This window comes from Neltuma alba, unplaced genomic scaffold (assembly GCF_004799145.2).
Source record: "Neltuma alba isolate B1F8T4 unplaced genomic scaffold, ASM479914v2 tig00010903_pilon, whole genome shotgun sequence".
NCBI classification, from domain to species: domain Eukaryota; kingdom Viridiplantae; phylum Streptophyta; class Magnoliopsida; order Fabales; family Fabaceae; genus Neltuma; species Neltuma alba.
The window spans coordinates 17,408-42,704 of NW_021635686.1; the positions used below are offsets into that span (position 1 = coordinate 17,408).

At 31.4% G+C, this 25,297-nt stretch overlaps 1 protein-coding gene across 1 annotated transcript; it reads left to right on the forward strand.

Moving 5' to 3' along the window:
* Positions 1-9,233: 9,233 nt before the first annotated feature.
* Positions 9,234-21,211, forward strand: LOC114759843 (deacetylvindoline O-acetyltransferase-like). Its single transcript, XM_028949079.1, has 4 exons — positions 9,234-9,862; positions 12,926-13,448; positions 20,518-20,584; positions 21,126-21,211. The coding sequence occupies exons 1-4, from the start codon at positions 9,234-9,236 to the stop codon at positions 21,209-21,211; spliced, it is 1,305 nt and encodes a 434-aa protein (XP_028804912.1).
* Positions 21,212-25,297: the final 4,086 nt, after the last annotated feature.

The following is a 25,297-nucleotide window of genomic DNA, read 5'->3' on the forward strand; positions in this document are numbered from 1 at the left end:
TTAGGATGGTCCTATATGTTAGAAAGAGAGGGCGGCTTATGAGCCACACGATATGCAAGTATGGAAGAACAAGTTGCTAAGACTCTTCATATATTGGCACATAAAGCAAGAAATCGTGTATTTAACTTTATTTTTCAAAGGTCTGGCGAGATATTTAGTCGTCATCTCTATAAAGTATTAGACGTATTAATGAATTAGAAGAAAATTTTTTGGTACAACCTAATGGTTCTTTAGTACCTCCTGAGATTCATAATAAGGGTAAATTCTTCCCTTTTTTTAAAGATTGTGTTGGTGTAATATATAGGACATATATACGTGTTAAAGTATCTCTAGCAAATGCCCCTCGATATCGTGGTAGGAAAGAGTATCCAACACAAAATGTTTTAGTAGCATCCTCATTTGATCTAAGGTTCACTTATGTGCTCCCAAAGTGGGAAGGCACAGCATCTGACTCAAGAATTTTAAAGTATGCATTGACTCAAGAAGATAGGCTTAAAATCCCCAAGGTAACTTCTTGAATAATTTTTAAAATTTATCCAATTAATCAAGTTATTATCACTCATTCATATCAATTATTTTCATTCATTATAGGAAAATATTACCTTGTCAATGCTGGTTTAATGTTAACAAGTGGACTTATCACACCTTATAGAGGGGTTCAATATCATTTAAAAGAATATTCAAGAAATCCCCCTCAAAATCACAAGGAATTATTCAATCTAAGGCATGCATCATTATATGAAATGCAATTAAAAGAGCATTTGGAGTATTGAAAAAATGATTTCAAATTTTATCTAGTTCATCAGAGCCTACTTATGGGGTCAAAGCTTAAAATTGGTAATACTTGCATGTTGTATTCTTCATAACTACTTGATACCACAGAACCTGATGAAGATCTTATAGGAAAGTTGATGAGGAACTTGCAAATTTAAATGAATATGATGATAGTCGTACTCCAAATAATAAGGGTGTGGAGGCTACTCAAGGCGAGCTTATTAGAAAAAATATAGCTAATAAAATGTGGATTGCCTATCAAGCTCAAGCTCAAACTCGTTGCTTAATTGGCGCATTTAATCAACATTCATTTTTAGTACTTGTATTTATTATTTTTAGAATGATTTATATTTCTAACTTGATTGAGTTTTGTTTTCAATACTTATATTTGTTATTGTCGGAACAATTTATGATATTAATTTGATTGAGTCTAGACTCATCTCTATTTTTTTTTTTCAATTCAAATTGTATTATGCTATAATGAACAAGCCTATAGAATGGCAAGAAAATCAAACAGTGGCAAGGAATTGCTCAATTGGACAAGGGCTATGGATAATGCCCTTATTAATGCCTTTATGTATGAGTATGAACACGGTCGAAAAGTTAATGAAATATATACCACCACAGCTTATGAAAACATTGTCCAAGTGTTGAGTACACAATTTGGCAGGAAGATTGACAAGGACAAAATAAAAAATTGTTAGAAGACATTAAAAAGAAGCTTTTCAAAAGCTTATGATATATTTAAAAATGGTCTAAGTGGTTTTGCTTGGGACTCATCAACTCAATTGTGGGATGTTGAGCCTCATGTTTGGGAGGCTCTAATTCAAGTATGATTTTTACATTTTATATATGGTTGCTTTTTTTTTTTTTTAACGTGGAACTTAACTTGTGTTTCTGTAATATGTATATGTATCATCTCAGTCTAAACTGAAGGCTACAATTTGGCAAAATACTGCATTTCCTAATTACAATAAGATGATAATCTTATATGGAGCTGATAGAACTGGTGGAGATGAGTCTCTAACAACAAAGGAGAAGCGAAAACGACGTCATTCATCTCCTATGGAAGCAGATTATGAAACTATCAATGACCTGGATCAACTTATCTCACAAAAGAAGTACACATTAAATGGTGTTGAGATTTTAAGTGATGGTGATACTAGTAAAAAAAATCCCTTACCTTCTAAATAGCCATAAGGAGAAACTAGTGATTATGGTAAAAAGAGAAAGAAAGAGCATGCTCAAGATAAGGAGACCGATCTTAACACAATGAAGAGCGTTGTATCTGACATGGCTACAGCAATTAGAGAAGGCAATGAAGCATTTGCTTGAGGTCATGATTTAATTCATGATGTTTTGAACCAGAGAAATGATTTATTACATGAGTTAAATGTTATAAAAAGAAGAGTTTTATCCACAAGATTCCTCCCATGTGAGGTGAAGAGATTTGGCATTTGATAAGTGAATGTGGATTTAATGCTGACAAAAAGCCTTGGATTTATAACTATCTTATGAGTGATATTGATAAGTTGAGATCAATTGTTCAATACCTACCTCCAACATGTAAAGCAATAATCATGGATATGGTGTTTGGATCTTCTTCATATTCTCATTAAGAGTAGTCTTATATCATGTTATTGGTATTTGAATTCTTTTTTAATGTGGATGATATATTTACTCGTGAATCTTTTTTCACATGGATCTTTTTATTTTGAAAATGTGGATTTTTATTTTGATTGCAATATATATTGGTAGACAAGTTCAATCTATTTTTTTAATTTGTTTTTTAAGAAGGTTGGTTCAATTAAAAATATTATAATTCTTGTTATTTTTTTTAATTATTGTTCAAATAACAAGTATTCATAAATATTGTATTATGGCAAGTCAAAGTTAGTAAATTATATTATACATATTTCTATCTTGACAAAATAAAAAAGTGAGAAATTTCATTTTAATTTTATAAGGTTTTAAAATAGTTAAATTTTGATTAGTTCCTCTCCTCTTCCCTTCCAAATCAAATAAGTTATCATTAAAAAATTTTCCTACCCCTTCCCTTCATTAAAATCTCTTCCCTCCGCTCCTCTCCCCTTCCCTCTGTAACTACCCTCCTCTTCTCTCCCCTCCTCTCTATTAAAATCCCTTCTCTCTATCGAGCCAAACACAATGTAAGTTCCTGAGTAAGCAAAAATTTGATTCAAAAAATCGGTGATGGCTTGTTACTAGGTAGATGAGGTGCCATTTTTAATCTAATTTTTTTTCCCATTCTGTTAAAGAAATTATAAAAAATATTTATTAGGAAGGGAAAAAAAAAAAACAGCAACAACTAAAGGGATCTGGCTTAGAGGGATCTGGCTTAGAGGGATCTGGCTGAAAAGGCATTTTAACAAAAGGATAACCAATCGCAGGGAGCAAGAATGGCGTCGACGTTGCAGGATATGCGAAATCCTACTCCCACCCCATGTATGCTGCGAAAACCTGTAAGAAGAGTGGGATCTGGCTCCTCTGCGACTTGAATTCGACGGAAATAGCGCCGCCGGAGTCCTGTCTCTTCCTCTTCACTCTTCTGGTGTGATTCACTGATAATTGAGGCCTTCGCCTCCGAGTTTACTTTGTGAACTGATTTCCGATGGCTGACGTGCATAGGAGAGAGTCACTGTGTCAGAGACCTTCGTTTTCCTGGCTGAGATCAACGAACTTCTCAGCTTCATTATATGTTTCTGAGGTAAGCCCTCTTTTCATCTTTTTGTTAAAATCACTTCTGAGCCACCTCCCTTCGATTGTTCTTTTTATTTCTTCAGCAAAATACAAAATTTTAGATTAAAAATGCCATCGTATCTCCTAGTAACACGCCACCTCATTTTGTTTTGTCAAACTCTTGCTCACTCAACCAAAAAACATAACTCTGTTATATTTGGATGAATTTGCTCCATTTAAATAATTTCAACGGTGAAATGGCATCACATATCATATTGAGTGCATTAGAAAAATATTCCAGAATATTAGATACAACTTAATTCAAAAATTTAAGATGAGTATTTAAATAGCTAACTTTTAGGACTAGACTGGAATAACCAAAATTGATATTGAGAAAAATAAAAAGGGATAATTTTTGTCAACTCAAATATTTCAGCCAAGAATTATATAATTTTTTGAAGAATTGTGGTCCTTAGCTGTGAGCCTATAACTATTGGTCTTACAGGGTCCACAGATGTCATTTTCCAATAAAAATACATTTTATGCACTCTATTGAAGCTTGCTCCGAGAAACAAAAAATTGGACCGGATATTGAACCGGTCTAGATACTAGTTCAACAGTCAATAGTTAAATCGGGGTTAAACCGGTAGTAATTAAAATAATATAATTTAGTTAAAATAAGTGTAAATATTCATATTTTAATGATAAAAAAATATTTAATTTTTGAACTGGTAGTCATGTTTTCAATAATTTATATATATGAATTTTTTTCCCTTTCTTCTTTCCTTCTTTTCTCCCATGACCAAATAATTTTTTGTTTGCTTTTTAATTTTCTTACTCTTTTTTTGCTTCCTCTTTCTCCTCTCCCACGTGACCCAACTAAGTGCCTTTCTTCATACTACGCAAAGCAGCCTTTTCTTTTCTCTTTCTTCCTTGGACAATGAACAAGCAGAGCAGTAGCAGATTTATATCTCTTTGAAGCTTGAACACACATCACTCTCTTCATTTTCTATCAAATCGGTTTGTGTGTTCCTTACTTCCCATTCATCCATCTTCCTCTATCTGTTATCTTTCTCCTTCTCTTCTAATCCTCTACGAGCAAACAAGTTTGATACTTCAAAGTCTCACACAACAGACTTCCAAACAAAGTTTTGTCTTCCTCTCTATGATCTCCTCTGCTTTGCCATTGCAGTGTTCATGGTCTTCGGCCAGCGAGTCGTCCATGTCTGACGAATGGTAAGAACAAGAAGGAAGTGAAAAACAACAATCGGCCAACTCACCCAAGCCAACGGTTTGCACGGTTTTTACCAGTTTGTCTCGACTTATTCCGGTTTGATTGGGAACCGGTTTTTCAGCTCAACCAGATCAAACATTTGGCCGGTTTTCCGGTTCAACCAGCCGGTCTGGTTCAGTTTTTTCCCCCTTTAGTTTGCTCACTTCAAGGTTGTAAAATTTATTTCATGTAATAAGAAGTGTACGTAAAGTAACTTTTTTTTTCAATTGCATTCTGAATATACTAAGAAAATAACATCAATGTGATGCATGTACAAATAAACTTATGGTGTTAGATGCTATTGAGAAATAACATCAAGATGTTAAATGCTATTTTATCCTAATAAGAATAAGAATATTATCCATCAATTAAATTAATTAAAATATGTAAAAATTTATACGGTGTTTAATGCATTTTATATTGAGATAAGATGCTTAAATATTCTAGAAGTATCAACAAAGAAACACTCAGCACCTAGAAGTTTTCTTCTTTTTTTTTTTCTTTTGACTCTTATATGCCTTGAAAGTTTATTTTTGTAGCAAAAGTACCTTAACTATTATTCGCCTTTAAATTTGATTGTTAAATTATGTGGCTTGACCGACATCTTCAATAGTCAAATTTAACAGCAGATAGCCATTCAAAACAGAAATGCTATGAAATAAAAATTTCAAATCATATAAGAGCCAAAAAAATTTCAAGTGCTGTGTGTTCCTTCATGGATACTTTCAGGGTATTTAAATGCTTTTTCCCTTTTCTATTTCTTGTAATAAGGCTTTAGTTTCCTACATGAATAATCATGTCTAGTTTTAATGAAGTTTAATGAAATTAAATAAACAAAAAGATAATCAAATTCAATTGAATGAATGTAATTTAATTTTGGACTTCGACCATCAGTATTTCTTTCTTTCTTTGTGTTTATAATTTTTTCTTTACGGAACATTTACGATAGATTGAATAAGTATCGTTTTATTTGAAATAAAAAGTAAAGGAAGGAAAAAATAGAGGTTTCTCATTTTACCTTCTCATTTTAGCTGAATAATGATTCTGACTGGTATGTTCAAAAGAAATAAATTTCTATTCTTGACTTTTCTCTGCCAAACCTCTGGAAGTCAAAAGCCAAAAAGATTTTGGGTTTGTATTCCTTTGTTGACCGAATGGGAGGCGAATGTTGAATAGATAACAGAACAGTCTCACGCATTAGCTGCAGTGTATTTTTCTGTTATCATTAAAGGCATCAAAAGTCTTTAAGAATACGTCACCGGAAAAAAAAGTCTTCAAGCGAGTAAGTATTACCTCTTATTCTTAATATAAAAAGTAATAGAATGATTAAATTTGATTTTAAATATAAGACTCAAATCTATTTTATTTTTTTTCTTTATTTAAACTAACCTATTGATTATAAGAAATTCACATTAAATGGTAGTTTCAATCCAAATGATTTAAAACGATATTTTAAGTAAATCAATGCATATTTTTAACATACAACTAATTTATACTTTTTTTAATCTACTTAAATTATTTAAATAGATTTTATATTAAGGATGAGAAGTAGTATTAAGAATGCCCTTGACTTATTACATTAATTCTTGAGAAAAAGATAGAAAAATGGTACTTAAACTTTATAATCCCCAAATGGTATGTTAAATTTGAAAAATCCCAATTTGGTCTTAAGAGACCAAATTGGGATTATTATGTGAAAGGAAAAAACCAAATTGCCCTTCATTTTAAATATTATTTTTAAAACATCACAGCCCCTATTGGCCGGCCAGTCACCGGAGCTCCGGCGGCGGTGGTCACCGGAGCCGACAATTGGTCACTAGAGCTCCATCGGTCAGAAAATTTTTTTTTGAAAATTTTTACAACTTCAATATAATGGTTAACCACTTTTGTAATGTTATTAACAACTTCAGTATAGCGATTAACAACAGGTTTTCTGGAAAATTCAACAAACTCCGACGACCAGAAACAATTTTTTTGAAAATTTTTATAACTTCAATATAACCGTTAACAACTTTTGTAACGCTATTAACAACTTCAGTATAGCAATTAACAACAGGTTTTCTGGGAAATTCAACAAACTCTGGCGACCAGAAACAGTTTTTTTGAAAATTTTTACAACTTCAATATAACCGTTAACAACTTTTGTAACGCTATTACCAACTTCATATAGTAATTAACAATAGGTTTTTTGGGAAATTCAACAAACTTTGGTGACCGGAAACAATTTTTTTGAAAATTTTTATAACTTCAATATAATCGTTAACAACTTTTGTAATGCTATTAACAACTTTAGTATATCAGTTAACAACAGATTTTTCGGAAAATTCAACAATTGGTCGCCGGAGCTCCAGTGGAGGAAAATAATTTTTTAAAAATTTTTTTACAATTTCAATATAACGGTTAACAACTTTTGTAACTCTATTAACAACTTCAGTATAGCAATTAACAACAGGTTTTTTGGGAAATTCAACAAACTCCGGTGACCGGAAACAATTTTTTTGAAAATTTTTACAACTTCAATATAACCGTTAACAACTTTTATAACGCTATTAACAATTTTATTATATCAGTTAACAACAGATTTTATGAAAAATTCAACAATTGGTCGTCGGAGCTCTGGCGGAGGAAAACAGTTTTTTTGAAAATTTTTACAACTTCAGTATAACAATTAACAACTTTTATAACCTTATTAACAATTTTAGTATAATGGTTAACAACAGTTTTTTGAGTTTGTTAAAGGCATTACTGAAGTTATAAAAATGCCACTTTTTGAATTTTTTTGAAAAACCTGTTGTTAACTGCTATACTAAAATTGTTAATAGAGTTACAAAAGTTGTTAACCGTTATACTGAAGTTGTAAAAATTTTCAAAAAAATTTATTTCCGGTCGCTGGAGCTTGTTGAATTTCTTAGAAAACCTGTTGTTAATTGCTATATTAAAGTTGTTAATAGCATTATAAAAGTTGTTAACCTTTATACTGAAGTTGTAAAAATTTTCAACTTTAGTATAACGTTAACAATTACGTTTTTTTGAAAATTTTTACAACTCAAATATAACGGTTAACAACTTCGATATAGCAGTTAACAAGTTTTTCGAAAAATTCAAAAAGTGGCATTTTTATAACTTCAGTAATGCCTTTAACAAACTCAAAAACCTGTTGTTAACCGCTTTACTGAAGTTGTTAATAGGGTTACAAAAGTTGTTAACCGTTATACTGAAATTGTAAAAATTTTCAAAAAAATTGTTTTCCTCCGCCAGAACTCCGGCGACTAATTGTTGAATTTTTCAACAAATCTGTTGTTAACTGATATAATAAAGTTGTTAATAGCGTTACAAAAGTTATTAACGGTTATATTAAAGTTGTAAAAATTTTCAAAAAAATTCTTTCCAGTCACCGGAGTTTGTTGAATTTCTCAGAAAACTTGTTGTTAATTGCTATACTTAAATTGTTAACAGAGTTACAAAAGTTGTTAACCGTTATACTAAAATTGTAAAAAAATTTAAAAAAAATTTTTTTCCTCCACCGGAGCTCCGGCGACCAATTGTTGAATTTTTCGAAAAATATGTTATTAACTGATATACTAAAGTTGTTAATAGCGTTACAAAAGTTGTTAACGGTTATATTGAAGTTGTAAAAATTTTCAAAACAATTGTTTCCGGTCGCCGGAGTTTGTTGAATTTCCCAGAAAACCTGTTGTTAATTACTATACTGAAGTTGTTAATACCGTTATAAAAGTTGTTAGCGGTTATATTGAAGTTGTAAAAATTTTCAAAAAAATTGTTTCCGGTCACTGGAGTTTGTTGAATTTCCTAGAAAACCTGTTGTTAATTGCTATACTGAAGTTGTTAATAGCATTACAAAACTTATTAACCATTATATTGAAGTTGTAAAACTTTTCAAAAAAAAATTTTCCGACCAACAGAGCTCCAATGACCAATTGTCGGCGGGTCGCCGGAGCTCCGATGACTGGCCGACTAGTAAGGGCTGTGATATTTTTAAAATAATATTTAAAATGAATGGCAATTTGGTCTTTTCCTTTCACATAATAATCTCAATTTGAGACCAAATTGGGATTTTTCAAATTTAATATATCATTTGGGGATTATGAAGTTTAAGTAGCATTTTTCTGTCTTTTTCCCTTAATTCTTTGGCATTTTTATATCTTGGGACTCTTCGTTTGTAAATCAGTTGCTTCCCTTTTATATATTAATATTGTTCTTATTAATGTCTTTGTCTGTTAGAATGTTCTCCGATGACTGACTTTTCATTTGATTTTTATCCTACCTAAATCAGTGTTTTCCCATTCGAATGTGTTTGTCTGTTGACTGGCGCAATCATCAATGCCACGAAATATACATCTATTTAATTCCCCAGCCGGCTAGGATTTCTATATATATAAACTTATCAGTTTTTCATGCAGAAGCATAGAGTAATGAGATTTCGAGCCTTATCAGCAAAATTCAAAGCAGATTCATCAATCCACAAAAGATGAAGGTTGAGTTGGTGTCCAAACAAATCATAAAGCCATCTTCTCCAACACCCAAAAACCTTAGAACTTATAAGCTGTCTTTCATTGACCAGCTTGCTCTTATGTTGCACACTCGAATGCTGTTTTTCTATCCCAATATTGAAAACAAGTTTGCTAATGATGGGCGTGAGAGGCTAAAGACTTCATTATCTGAGACTCTAACCCACTTCTATCCATTTGCAGGCAGAGTCAAAGACAACAAAGTGATTGAATGTAACGATGAAGGTGTCGAGTTTTGCGAGACTCGTGTCCATGGCTTCCTCTCCTACATCCTTAAACAACCCGACGCAGACTTTGTGCACCAGTTTGTGCCCGTCGATGATACCCATTTAGGAAGTGGGTTTTTAATGAAAGTTCAAGTGAATTTGTTTGATTGTGGAGGTTTGGCTATTGATGTGTCCTTTTCTCACAAGATTGCCGATGCTTCAACAATTGATTCGTTCATTAAGGCATGGTCTTGTACAGCTATTGGGTGCATGACTGAGTCGATGCTTCCTAAATACGTTATGGAATCTCATTTCCCTTCCATGGAGTTTTCAAATGATCTTCCACCTTTAGAGTTCAAACCCTCTAACTGCATCACAAGAAGGTACTCTACAAGCAACTCTATTATTTTTCAGTTCTTTTAACTTGGGTTTTTTGTTGAAAAAGTCCAAAGCATGAATTAGAATATTCCAACCCTGAGAAATAAAATTTGTTTGTGTTTGACATGGCAAAGGATCTTGCTTTGGTTATAAAACAGATCGTGATTTGGGAGACTAGGACTCCTTTTCAATTTTAAATATAAAAGTTAAATAATTAATTTACATATGTTAAGGAGAGGACAATATTTAGGTTAAGTTTATTATATTCATTATCTCAAATTCTCCAATAACACAGCTATATATATATATATATATTCTATTTTTGAAATATTAGTATTTAATATCATTTAACCATAAATTCACATGAAAAAAATAAAACACAATTATATGTAATTGGAGAATTTGACATAATGGATATAAGTAACTTGATCTAAGTATTTTCTTTAAAAAATTATTTAAGCTTGTTCTTTATAAAAAAAAAATGTTTGTTGGTTTTCTTGAAATATTATATCTAATTGTTTCACTGAAAAACTATCTCCATTGATGAAAATCCTATTTACATGTGTAATCAATAAAGATAATTTAAGGGAGAAATTATAAATTTATGAGAAAAAATTGGATTGAGATCTTTCATTATTTAAGACCAAAGTAAATTCCTCAACATGCTACATTAGGATTGCAGGGAGTATATCATTAGATATTTGATTAGCTTCAGCAATATAATTTACATGTATGTGTGCAAATGTATTTGGGTATATTCTTGGCTTTTCGAGTCAAATACTATAAGCAATAATACTACTTCAGGTTTTTAATATAAGAGCCAATTAACTAATTTAAGTAAATTAAGAAAATTAGTTAAGTTAATTATTTATAATAAATATGTGTTTTTAAAAAACAAAAACCTTGCAAAACATATGTATTTGTTAGGACTACCATGCGATGAAACCTTTAACATATATAACTATTATAAGGACTATTTTAGGAACAATGGATAGATATAAAAGACAATATAGATTGTGGTCTTATATTTAAGACCAAATTAAAAGTCAAATTAGCTCTTGTATTAAGGACCAAAGGTAATACTCCCTCCATCCCTCATTATAAGCAAGTTAGTTAAAGACAATAAATAGGTAAAAATTAGAAATTCTTTCTCCAAAATACCCTTATTTATGAAAGAGAGAGAATGTGTGATGGAGAAAGATGATGTTTTGAAAAATGAGACAATAAATATATTAAATATCAAAATAAGTAATTAATAGGAGTAAAATAGGAAATTTGTCACAAAAATTTAAAACAACTTGCAAATGTTACTTATATTTAGGGACAAGAAGAGAATGGTAGTTGTTGCTTATAAAAAAAACAAAAAGAGTATTAATTACTAGGATGTTACACTATGAAAATTATTTAATAGGATTCCACATCTCTAGTAGTTCTTAGCAAGTATGATTTTAAAAATATAAAGAACTCGTTCCGTATAAATATAAAATTGGTGGCAGGCTACTCCTGCCGCCCATCCGCTTATGGCGTGACCGTGCCTTCTCTCTGCACTCTATGCCACTCCCCTCAAATGTTTTCCTTCTCCCCTCACCCTCATGCTCCCGTGTACACATACACCCACATCACAAATTATTAAAATATTAGGTAATTTATATATAATACGATATATGTAAAAAATAAAATTAAATAAATTACTTTACAATTTAAGATTTTACTATTTTAATAAATTTATAATAATTTAAATTTTATTATATTTAGTACTTAATATTTTTAATAGCATCCATTATCTTAAAGTAATTTTTAATGTGATATAAGATAGTGCAATAGTGCATCGTGGAAAATACTAAGCATATCGAGTATCTTTTTTTTTTGATGAGTAGCATATCGAGTATCTTTTATAGCATTCTTATGTACCTTAAACTAGGTGTTTTTCAGTAACGTTTAGTATTTTAAGTTTGAAATGATTGGTTTTACCTGGAAAAATATTTTAAACATAAAGTCAAATAAAAATTATTTTAGGATGATGAGTGCTAATATAACTAATTACCACCATGCAGTAATATATTTAATACCTAAAGGTTTTTCTAATAGCACCCACCATTTTGCATTAATGAAATGTTAGTACCTGAAGTTTTTTTTTATAACAAAAGTTAAATTATTATAAATTTATTGAAACATTAAAATTTCAAATTGTAAATTAATTAATTTAATTTTAGCTTTTACACACTACCTCGGTCCTTAATATAATAGCTAGTTAAATAATTTGAGTAGACTAAGAAAATTAGTTAAGTTAGTTATTTATAATAAATTGGTATTACTTTTTTTTAAAATACCCTTGAAAATCATATGTATTAGTTAGAATTAATATTTGATGAAACATTTAATAGGTGCAACTACTACCTTGAAAAAAATAGATGAATATGAGTAACAAAGTAAATTAGGATTTTATATTTATAAACAAATTAAATATTAAACTAGTTTTTATATTAAGAACCAAAGGTAATATATTATATTATATATAAATTACTGAATATTTTAATAATTTGTGATGTGTGTGTGTACACGGGAGAATGAGAGTGAGGGGAGAAGAAAAATGTTTGAAGAGAGTGGAATAGGGTGCAGAGAGAAGGTACGGTCAAGCCATACCCCATTTTTATTGAAGCTTTATTTGAAAAAATAAAAGTGCAGAACTCGTTCTTGCAAAGTATTTTTAGCTTTTAGATGTAATATTCTGGAAAATAATTTTCATAGTACTGTAGGATTACTATGGCATCCTGGTAATTAATCTTACTGTTTGTAGCATTTGGTTTAAATAGCCGTATATTCTTTCTTTCAACTAAATATTAATTTAAAGATTAAACAATGGAAGTAGGTACCTTAGAGCATAGGATTTCCGACTACAATTATAGCTTATCCACTATGTTAAAAAAATCAGTTTCATTTAAGAAAACTGAAAAAAAAATATTTACCCTCACAAGTTGTTATATTTATCTGGTCAACTGATCAGTTTTGGATGTAATCCTGTAAAACAAATATTGCTAACTAAGAAACTAAAATTGAATTGGGTGTAGGTACGTGTTTGAATCATCAGAGATCACAAAACTGAAGGCCAGAGCATCAAGCAAAGTGGTGGAGCAACCAACCCGAGTAGAGGCAGTATTGGCACTAATATGGAAATGTGCGACAACGGCGTCAAGAATAAACCTAGAAATAACCAAAAGACCTTCAAAGGTATTCCAAGCAATAAATGTTCGTAAAAGGACAAAGCCACCATTACCAGAAACCTCCGTCGGGAACTGCTTCTTCGTAGCAGAAATAGAAGAGATTAATGACAGTAGTACAAACATGGACTTATTACAAACATCGGTGGTTCAGCTAAGGCAAGCTCTTGAATTATTTTCAAAGGAACGTGCTCATGAACTTGAAGATAAAAATAATGCTTTGTCAATACTAAGTGATGGATGGAAGAACATAGAATTGGCTTACAAGGAGGGCATAGATTTCTATATGTGCTCGAGCTGGTGCCGTTTCGAGTTTTATGAAGCAGATTTTGGGTGGGGAAAACCCAAGTGGGTGAGTATCCCGTCTACGAAGGTAAATAATTCTATTGTTCTAATGGATACGAGTGACGGAAAAGGAATAGAAGCATGGGTGACTGATGATGCTTTTTGTCGTTAAAGCACTCAATTAAACTAGGTCCCAATTAATTTGTAGTTTAGGGTCGACCTAGGTCATTACTTCCAAAGAGCAAGTTATGGGTTTCTTTAGGTAAAAATTCAGGTGATAAAAAAAAAAAAAATTGGACCTAAACTAAAATACAAAATTCTAATTCTAAATGCAAGATGCAAATGCTCTAAAATATGTATGAAAATTAAATTAAACTAAATGAATGCAATGTAATTTTTGGGGGGTTTTTTGAAAGAAAATAAAAATAATGGATAAAGAAAATTAATCAGAAAGCAAAGAGAGTTAACAAGTAGAAATTCAGATATTTCTCTTCAGGTACGGTAGAGGGGACAACTCAGGATTCGCATGAATTTAACTTTCATAACCTTAATCGGTTAATTAGACCAAAGGAAAGTGATAAGAGAGTGGAATTAATAAACTTAATCACCTATTTGAAATAAAGGGAACCCTTAATCTCAAAAACCCTTAAACCATTAGAGAACTCATAACAGTATAAGGTTGGTCAATTAAGCTTATCAAAACCAATGAAGATATCTCAATTTAATTTTGGAAATTATGTTTCAAATTATCCAATTAAACAATCAGATAATCAACCAACTTAATTAAACAATTAAGAGGTGAAAGAACCCAAATTTTGCAATTCAAACCACATTGATAATTAAACTCATAATGAAAACTCAATTATAAATTCAATTAACAATGCAAAGGTTCCAAACATATATTCCAACAAGTGTCTCAACACAAATAAAATCCAAATATCAATTCAATCCAAGAATAAAATTGACAATCTAGAACTAAATTGTCTCAACAGAAATACAACTTAAAATCATTTAAAACTAAATAATTTTAAGTCCTTGAATTAAAAAGATGAATGGAACATCACTCCCTTGTGGTCTTCAAGTGCTAGCCCAAGGCTCAAGTCTCCTTTATGCTCCTCCCAAGTTGCCTCCCAAAGAAGCTTAAGCTTCCATCAAAACAATCTTCCCTCCAAGCTTGTTGACGCGGAGCACGGCCATGTGACGCATGAAGTTAGTGACTATGGAATGGAATTGGTTGAATGGATAACTAGATGGCTTTTTGCGTAGGGAAAGGAGATGAATCTTTATTGCAATTGTTTTTTTGTCCAGCGGCCGAATGGAGAAGGAAAGAAATATCCTTGGGTGTTGAATTGTCCGTTCATGAATGGAGATGGAAGTGTGTTATTTAGGCGTGCCTCCCTCCTTCAAAAATAAGGAAAATAGTATAATGAGGGAAAAGGAAATTTTTGTGGATTCAAAACTCAAGCCCATTAGTAATTAATTGACCCGCTTGATGTTAGCCATTGGATTGTGCTTAAATCCCAAGGAACAATCTTGCACCATTGGATTTTCTATGTGCTCTTTCTTGACCTACAAGAATTTAAGTGCATCCATTAATGTAGATTATATCCAAATATAATCAAAAATTAAATATTAGATATGCACAAAAATTAGGTAAGAAAGTGCAAAATTTTCTAAAAATAGTCTTTTCAAAAATATGAGACTTGTTTTCAAAGAAATAGGAAAAATTAATTCCAAGTCAAAAATAGGAAAGCACAAAATATCTATATTTTTAATCCAAAATCTCAATTTTTATGCAAAATCCAAAAATCAACCAATTTATCCAATAATGCATAAAAAATCTAATTAAGCTCAAAATTATCATTTAAATTCTAATTTAATGTGGAATAAAATGTATAAAAATTGGGCTTTATCAATTCCCCCACACTTAGCCTTTGCACTCCTGGGCAAAGCAAATGAAGACCAAAGAGCAATAAGAAAAACAAAAGAAAATCAACCAAAAGTGAATGTTCCAATCACAAGCAAGAAGTAAGCCAAAGCATTCAACATCTCTCTTATCCAGATAATCTTCTCATGAATTAAGAAAACAAACATCATGGCAAATTACTTGACAAAGGGAAATCTAAGTCGGAAATCCTTTACCAAGGTTAATGTGTATGTCACTCATCACTCAAAAGTGTATTGGCTTGTGTTTACACTCAAAATCATCCTACTCAATCCTCTTTCCATAGGCTTGACAAGAATCTAAATTCTCCACCAATCATAAAGCAATTACAAGCATAAATCAAAAGGACTTTTATTAGGTTGTAATGGGGCTAAGGTAAAGAAAAAAAGGATATAATGTTTAGGAAAACAAAGTTGAACATCTTAGGAAATAAAGAGAACCAATGAAAAAAAAATATAATGGAATGCAAGAAACTAAATTAAACTTGGATTGGGTCATTCTTCTTCTTCTTTTCTTTTTTTTCTTCTCTTTTTTTTTTCAAGCACTTTTTTTTTTAAACTTTCTTAGGCTGTTATGTATATGCTCTTTTGACGCGAACCTTCATATTGGTGATACAAAGGCCCGGTTACTCAAGCATGGATAACTCATTGGCACTAAGATGCTACTAGCACGCTCATAGCTTTTACTGGCCGTTTGACGCGAAGTTCGACATTGGTGATGAAGATCCCCGGTTACTAAGCACAGCTTAAACTAGAGGAGCGGAATCCCCTCTACCGTACCTGAAGAGAAATATCTGAATTTCTACTTGTTAACTCTCTTTGCTTTCTGATTAATTTTCTTTATCCATTATTTTTATTTTCTTTCAAAAAACCCCCCAAAAATTACATTGCATTCATTTAGTTTAATTTAATTTTCATACATATTTTAGAGCATTTGCATCTTGCATTTAGAATTAGAATTTTGTATTTTAGTTTAGGTCCAATTTTTTTTTTTTTTATCACCTGAATTTTTACCTAAAGAAACCCATAACTTGCTCCTTGGAAGTAATGACCTAGGTCGACCCTAAACTACAAATTAATTGGGACCTAGTTTAATTGAGTGCTTTAACGACAAAAAGCATCATCAATTTTGGCGCGAAGTTCGACATTGGTGATGAAGATGCACTTAATGGAGATGGAAGTGTGTTATTTAGGCGTGCCTCCCTCCTTCAAAAATAAGGAAAATAGTATAATGAGGGAAAAGGAAATTTTTGTGGATTCAAAACTCAAGCCCATTAGTAATTAATTGACCCGCTTGATGTTAGCCATTGGATTGTGCTTAAATCCCAAGGAACAATCTTGCACCATTGGATTTTCTATGTGCTCTTTCTTGACCTACAAGAATTCCGCTCCTCATAGCTTTTACTGGCCGTTTGACGCGAAGTTCGACATTGGTGATGAAGATCCCCGGTTACTAAGCACAGCTTAAACTAGAGGAGCGGAATCTTATTATAGTATTTTTTTTTCTTTTCTCTTTTTCTCTTTTTTTTCACATTGACCCAAACCATAACTCCAAATGTGTTCCTCCATCCCAAGCACATATAATATAACACTCTTCAACTCCTAAGACATTCAAAAAGGGTAAGATTTTTTTTTTTTTGCTATGGGTTAAGAGAGAAAAAATGATGAAGGCTCAAAAGGGATTAAGCAAAGGATAAATGTAGAAAAGGGTAGGCTTTTGGCTTATCTGGCTAGAAAAATTAAAATGAATGCCTTTATCATTTTTATGAATGCAAATGCACAAACATGGTCTCAAATAAGATTCAAGTCAAGTTCTAGATCAAGGAAAGAGATAGGGATGTACACACATGAAAAGAAAAAATGCATCAGGCTCAAAACCTCACTAGGCATATGATTACTAGCTTAAATTCACCTAAGTCAAATCCATTGCCACTTAGTTTATCTTCTCAAGACATGATCAATCACTTTTCAAATTAAGAATGCATCATACTTGAATCACTTCAAACTTGCAATCTTCACATTCAAAATAAAACAAAAAAAAAAAATTTTTAACAAAAGATTTCTTTCTTTTCTTGAAAATAAGAAACAAAAACCAAAGTAAAAACCAAAATATTTTTCTTTTCCTCATTTTAAAAACAAAAAATAAAAACCAAAAGTAGGAACAAAATCCCTCCCCCACACTTAGACCACACACTGTCCTCAATGTGAAATGCACATTTAACCAATACCAACAAGTAACGCAAGTAAAAGAGGAAGGAAGGAATACGACCAGATGAGCAGAAGTTTGAAGACCCAAATGAAGTAGTAGAGTTGGCATATCTCCTTTGTCTGGTGGCAAGTCACATGAAAGCACCATTGGTATTTGCTTTTGATGTTCAAAAGACATTATCTCCTTCTTTAAGATCCTCAAAAAACGCTTTAATTCAAGTATGGAAGGTGTCTGGATAGGAGGAATCAATTCATATACCTGCACAAAACCATGACTCCAAGCAATATCCTGTCTCGTAAAAATATAATCAACAAACTCAACAAACTTTTCAGCAATTAAGGAAGATCCCAAAATAAATTGATGAAAGCAAAGACTTGGAACTCCCAAATATTGTGAACAACCCTCAAAATCAATATGACTCTCCTCAGTAAGAGTCAAGTTTGTTAGAGAATGAAGTGAAAGGTGATTACTCAAAATGGTCTCCCCATGCTTATCATCGTCATTGCACAAAGCAAATTCTACATGTGAAGTCTCATCAGGCAACATGTCCTTACTGTTTAAGTGCACATCCAACTCAAGATTTCCCCCACACTTATCCTTGACAACATCCTCATTAACAGCAGTCATGTTAAGATCACAAGTGATGTCAGCAGAATCAAAAGAAATACTACTTTTACCATGCAAAGCATCAATACACAAAGGAGCATCAGCACTCAGAGATAATACATTATCTTTGGACTCAACAGTGTATGGGGGCTCAACAATAATCTCTTCATCAATTTCATCATCAGAATCATCTTGCTTAAAATTCTCTTTCGTCCCAACAAAATCAACAGAATTTGAATCAGAGGTATAGGAAGAAGTATCAACACATGAATTGCAAGATGCCACATTATTTGACTCAAGAGAACCAGTCAATCTAGAAACATCATCAGTGCATGCATATTCAGTTACTGTACTATTCATATCATTATGTGAGATGGTAGGAGTAAAAGGATATAGATCATTGGAGGGTGAAAATGTGCTATCATATGATAATTCACCATTTGTTTCCAATTCTCCACTTTCCAAGTCGCTAATTGCATTAGACAACTGCTGAATTTGAGTTTGTAGAGTCTGAATCGCTTGATTGTGTCACAATTCCCTTTCTTCAAACTTGTTTAGTAGGATTTGCATCATAGTCTCCAGCTTGTTCTCTAACTTTAAGTCTTCTTGAATAGGCATAACTTGATGGACATATCCAAGATTTGAGTAATTTTGCCACATTGGAACATTAGTCATAGTCTCCAACATACTCTCTATTCTTGAATATGGATCATATCCCTGTGTCACATCATGGACATAATGATAAGGCATAGAAATATAAGAATGATTTTCATAAGAAGAAGCATTCCAAGCCATCACAAATTTAAGATCAAGAATATCAACACAGATAAAAGGAAAAGAAAAACTAAACTAGCAAAAGAAGGCTAAAAAATAATAATAATAATCAGAAAAAATTAAAGAAGAAAAACCTGGAAAATTGAAAAAAAAAATAATAAAGAAAATTTGAAAAAAAAAACAAGAAAATTAGAAAACTCAATGAAAATGGTTGAATTTGGCTAAAACAACTCAAAATCGATTAGCACACCCAAAAACTTTAACAACCAGAATTTCAAGGAAATTTAGGTAGCAAAAAGTTAAAATTCATCACAGGATGTTTTAGCAAAATCAACCGAAAACAGAAGACGCAAGTAATAAAGAGAAAATAAAATGTAAAGAAAAAGAAATGCAGGAAAAACAAGAGAAATCACCTAGAACTCAAACCTAAAGTCTAACCATTGCTCCCCGGCAACGGCGCCAAAATTGATGATGCTTTTTGTCGTTAAAGCACTCAATTAAACTAGGTCCCAATTAATTTGTAGTTTAGGGTCGACCTAGGTCATTACTTCCAAGGAGCAAGTTATGGGTTTCTTTAGGTAAAAATTCAGGTGATAAAAAAAAAAAAAATTGGACCTAAACTAAAATACAAAATTCTAATTCTAAATGCAAGATGCAAATGCTCTAAAATATGTATGAAAATTAAATTAAACTAAATGAATGCAATGTAATTTTTGGGGGGTTTTTTGAAAGAAAATAAAAATAATGGATAAAGAAAATTAATCAGAAAGCAAAGAGAGTTAACAAGTAGAAATTCAGATATTTCTCTTCAGGTACGGTAGAGGGGACAACTCAGGATTCGCATGAATTTAACTTTCATAACCTTAATCGGTTAATTAGACCAAAGGAAAGTGATAAGAGAGTGGAATTAATAAACTTAATCACCTATTTGAAATAAAGGGAACCCTTAATCTCAAAAACCCTTAAACCATTAGAGAACTCATAACAGTATAAGGTTGGTCAATTAAGCTTATCAAAACCAATGAAGATATCTCAATTTAATTTTGGAAATTATGTTTCAAATTATCCAATTAAACAATCAGATAATCAACCAACTTAATTAAACAATTAAGAGGTGAAAGAACCCAAATTTTGCAATTCAAACCACATTGATAATTAAACTCATAATGAAAACTCAATTATAAATTCAATTAACAATGCAAAGGTTCCAAACATATATTCCAACAAGTGTCTCAACACAAATAAAATCCAAATATCAATTCAATCCAAGAATAAAATTGACAATCTAGAACTAAATTGTCTCAACAGAAATACAACTTAAAATCATTTAAAACTAAATAATTTTAAGTCCTTGAATTAAAAAGATGAATGGAACATCACTCCCTTGTGGTCTTCAAGTGCTAGCCCAAGGCTCAAGTCTCCTTTATGCTCCTCCCAAGTTGCCTCCCAAAGAAGCTTAAGCTTCCATCAAAACAATCTTCCCTCCAAGCTTGTTGACGCGGAGCACGGCCATGTGACGCATGAAGTTAGTGACTATGGAATGGAATTGGTTGAATGGATAACTAGATGGCTTTTTGCGTAGGGAAAGGAGATGAATCTTTATTGCAATTGTTTTTTTGTCCAGCGGCCGAATGGAGAAGGAAAGAAATATCCTTGGGTGTTGAATTGTCCGTTCATGAATGTAGATGGAAGTGTGTTATTTAGGCGTGCCTCCCTCCTTCAAAAATAAGGAAAATAGTATAATGAGGGAAAAGGAAATTTTTGTGGATTCAAAACTCAAGCCCATTAGTAATTAATTGACCCGCTTGATGTTAGCCATTGGATTGTGCTTAAATCCCAAGGAACAATCTTGCACCATTGGATTTTCTATGTGCTCTTTCTTGACCTACAAGAATTTAAGTGCATCCATTAATGTAGATTATATCCAAATATAATCAAAAATTAAATATTAGATATGCACAAAAATTAGGTAAGAAAGTGCAAAATTTTCTAAAAATAGTCTTTTCAAAAATATGAGACTTGTTTTCAAAGAAATAGGAAAAATTAATTCCAAGTCAAAAATAGGAAAGCACAAAATATCTATATTTTTAATCCAAAATCTCAATTTTTATGCAAAATCCAAAAATCAACCAATTTATCCAATAATGCATAAAAAATCTAATTAAGCTCAAAATTATCATTTAAATTCTAATTTAATGTGGAATAAAATGTATAAAAATTGGGCTTTATCAGTGACTTTGAGTGAACAAAATATGGCCTTCTTGGAGAGAAACCAAGAATTGCTTGATTTTGCATCCTTAAATCCAGCTATCATATAAAATATAAAACTATTGAGTTGTATATAATTTGTCCTTGCTCGTTTATGTTACTGATTTCTGCTTTGGGTACATTTGAATTTTCATGGTATGTTACGTTGGTTTATGAAATTGTCATCGCAGGTACTTTTTTTTTAATTATTATTATTATAAATATGCGGATAGATGGTTGACAGGAATGATTTTGTTGAGGAAAAGAATGCCAGAATAATGCACTAAGCGAAAATATGAAGATAAATTTTTTTTTTGTTTTCTTTGCACAATCAAAAGAACAGTCAACAAGATATTGGATAAATAATATGCATATAAGATTAAAATTTGATTGCAGAATGTCTAAAAACATTTTATTTAAGAAACGAAAACGTTAAAATTCATATGACCACTAAAATTAACTAAATTATGCTGATGGATGTATCATGCGTGCACGTTTGTTAAACGCGAATCAATATCCCACAATCTAGGAGAATCCCTTTTATTACATACTCCTCCGGTTTTTAATATAAGACCTATTTAACTAATTTGATTAGATTAAGGAAAATAGATAAGTTAGTTAATTATAAGAAACATGACACGTTTTTCCTAAAATACCATAATCATCTTTCTTAATACCCCATCTTCATCTTCTATTTGATTATCATTGAAGGAGTATCTATAGGGGTAATGTAGAGAAAATTGATAAATATGAGAAATGGGTCTTATATTTAGGAACAAAACTAACTCAACAATTAGATCCTATATTAAGGACCAGATGAGTACTTTGTTTTGATATAATTTTCCATATAAAATCTTGACCACTAAGACTTAACCAAAGTTGTGGGGTTTACACTTACGGATGAAAAAAAGCACGTTAAGATTACCAAGTTCTACTTGGCAACGTTAGTATTTAAATTTAATTCGGTAATATAGTATATTAGATGGTTATACTAAAAAATTTGGGCCTGAGAAATTGTAAAATAAACTTATTAAATATTATAAAATCATTTTCTTTGGAAATTCATGCCCCAATCAGCACTTTTATGTGGACACATGAGGTTGCTACCACTATAATAGAGCAGCCTTTTCTTCTATAAATCAAACTAGTTTTACTCGCTCAGAGGAAGGTGTGTAGATTTGATAAATGGATGGAGGAGTGCTTAGAGAAAGGAGAGATGCCAAATGAATTCTATAGAACTCAAGTCACGCACTCGAGTCATGTTGCTCTGCTTTCAAATATCAAATTTTACGAACTGATCATAAATGCTTCTTATAAATAATTAACTTATTTCTTGTAAAGAAAACATGTTTTACATGCAGGAAGCATTTATAACAACTATCTCACTTACTAGAGCTGCTTTTCTGACATAAGCATTTTATACATCCAACGGCCATTTGAAGTCCCTAGTAAGAGGACCAATTATCTCTAACAAATAACTCGACTTCTGGAATGATCACCAAATCTCTATGTACAAAAGGAGAAGCACTCAAGTTGAAAAAGAAATGAGACACCAATGTGAAATCCAAAGTCGATATCAAACAAAGAAGAATATTGTTTTGGAATTTTGACTAAGTACTAAATTCAAAGTTCAACATTCATATTATCTTGTAATGATAAACATAACGTAGTTCTTTGAGTAAAGAGTTTATTGACGATAATCGACCTTCATGCATTTGAAGAATTACTCAATGTAGTGAGATCTTGAAGGGTTTGTAACATTACAAGGAGTAAAGGGGAGTCTAGATTCTAAAGCACTTGTGTGAAACTTTAGAAATTGTACTGGTTTCACAAATGTCTATATCAAACTTATAGAATTGTACTGTTCTCAAGTACGACGGAGCAGATATGGCTTCACTAATTCCCGAGTAAACTAGCAAAATTATAGTGGTTATCAAGCACTCAGTTTAAACCTGAGAGATTTAGTAGATTGAAAATCTCAAGGGTGCTTAGGAAATAGACATAGGTCAATGAGAGAGCAAACCTTGATAAATCATTGTTTGTGTCTTGTCTTCCCTTGCCTCTTTATACTTTTAGCATACCTAATTTACATATCATATTTGTACATTCCTTGTTCATTGTCTTTATACCCAATGTTACTTGTTATTTTTCTATGATGCAAGAAAGATTTCGGTTTATACTGTTCACCCAATTACCACTCTCTTGGATATAAACCTTTCTAAAAAATTTTCTTAGGGGAAATGCTGCCAAATATTTTATGAAATTCACATGATTAGCTAAGGATTTAACTATATATATTTTCTTAACAAAGTTTTAAGCTAATTAAGCCACTCAAAGAAACCTGGAAACCAAGCTATGGTCAAAAGAGTAATTTTTTAAAAGGGCTAATATAATCTTTGGTTCTTAATTTTATCTTCATTTTGATTTTAGTTCTTCAAGTTTCAAATCATAAGTTTTGGTCTCTCAAGTTTTTTTTCATCTAAAATATTATTTTCTATAATTTAATACTACCTCTAGTCTTAATTATAAGACCTGGTTTGTAGATTACAAATGAGATTTTATAATTAAAACCAAAGGTAGCTAGTAAGAATTTGGATCATTTTGTTCTTTGAAGGATCAAAACTCATGATTTGAATCTTGAGGGACTAAAATCAAAATTCATGCAAATTTAAGGAACCAATGATTGTATTAACAATTTGAAAAAGTAATAGTACCTCTTGGTCAAGCATGGTTCATGGTGAAGCTTTGTGATTCTCCTAAATCTAAACTTATATATGGATTCCTTATGAAAATTGAGTGGAAATGTTTAAGACAATAATTTTGAAAGCTAAGAATAAAAAGGTGAAATGGTAGGTCAAGGAGTGAATGTAAGAGTAGTTCTGAGATGTCAATAGCTTTTCAATGATCCTAATGGCCTTGGCAATTGATGCGCGATATTAACATGCACCACAACTTTGTTATTGACAACTAAAATAACTAAATTAATAATTATTGCAGTATGTATTGACAACTAATACCATCGATTACTTCTCTTTTTAATGAACAAGGTCAAATTAGTAATTATATATTTAGATTTAATCACAGCTAGATCTCCTAAGACTTCTTATTTATTTGATGATTTCATGAGATTTTATGATGATAAATCCTTTTACTTGGGACCTAAGTGTAATTTTCCTAAAAAAGAACAAGTTATAAGAGATTAATATGCGTGATCCAATTATAGAATTAAAATATACACATCAAATCGAAATAATAATGATAAAGGTCAAATAAAAGAATAAATTATAAAATGTATGATTTGATTGGAACACTAAAGAAGATAGGCATATTAAAAGTAACAATAAAAATTTAAGGGTATATGAATTAATTAGAAACAATGTTTTAAAAGCCAGACTAGCTAGACGCTAAACCAGAAAAGCTAGTGAATCAGGTTTTAAATAGTTAAATTGATCAATCAAACAGTCTGGTTCAACTGGTGCTGTAATAATTAAATTAAAAATAATATTATATGTAATATAAATAAAACAAATACATAATAATAAAGGAGCTTTAAAAAATTTTAATATAGTCATCATAGAAACTAATATTAATATATATTGATGACTTAAATACATTTTTATAATTCAAAAATAGCAGTAATATAAAATATGTAATTTGAATCTGAAGAAGAATTATCCGTTTCCAACTAATATCCATTGGTAGCTACTTATATTGCGGGATTTACATTGGCGTCAATATCGGAGGTTGGAAAAAGTATGAGGCTTTTGACAGCTTGTGGGAAATAACGTGCGTGCTTAAGTACGACCTCATATGTAAAAGGGAAAAACTGAAAATACATACGGAAAAATGTGCGCGTTGGTAAAAGTGAAACACCAAGCAATCTCAACTAGGAGTGTGCATGAGGCCCGTATGCCCAATAAGCCCGTCCAACCCTACAAGAAAAGCGCCCAGCCCAGCCTAGTAAAAAGCTGCCCAAGCAAAAATGGACATCTTCGGGCTGGGCTGATTCATGGGCTGGGCAGGGCCGTGGCAGGGTATGCTGCCCTGCCCGAAAAATATATAATTATATATATAAGATAATATTATTTTAAGCAATTATCTCTTTTGTTTTGGCCAAAAAAATTGGGTAAAATTAGAAAAAAATGAAAGGAACATAA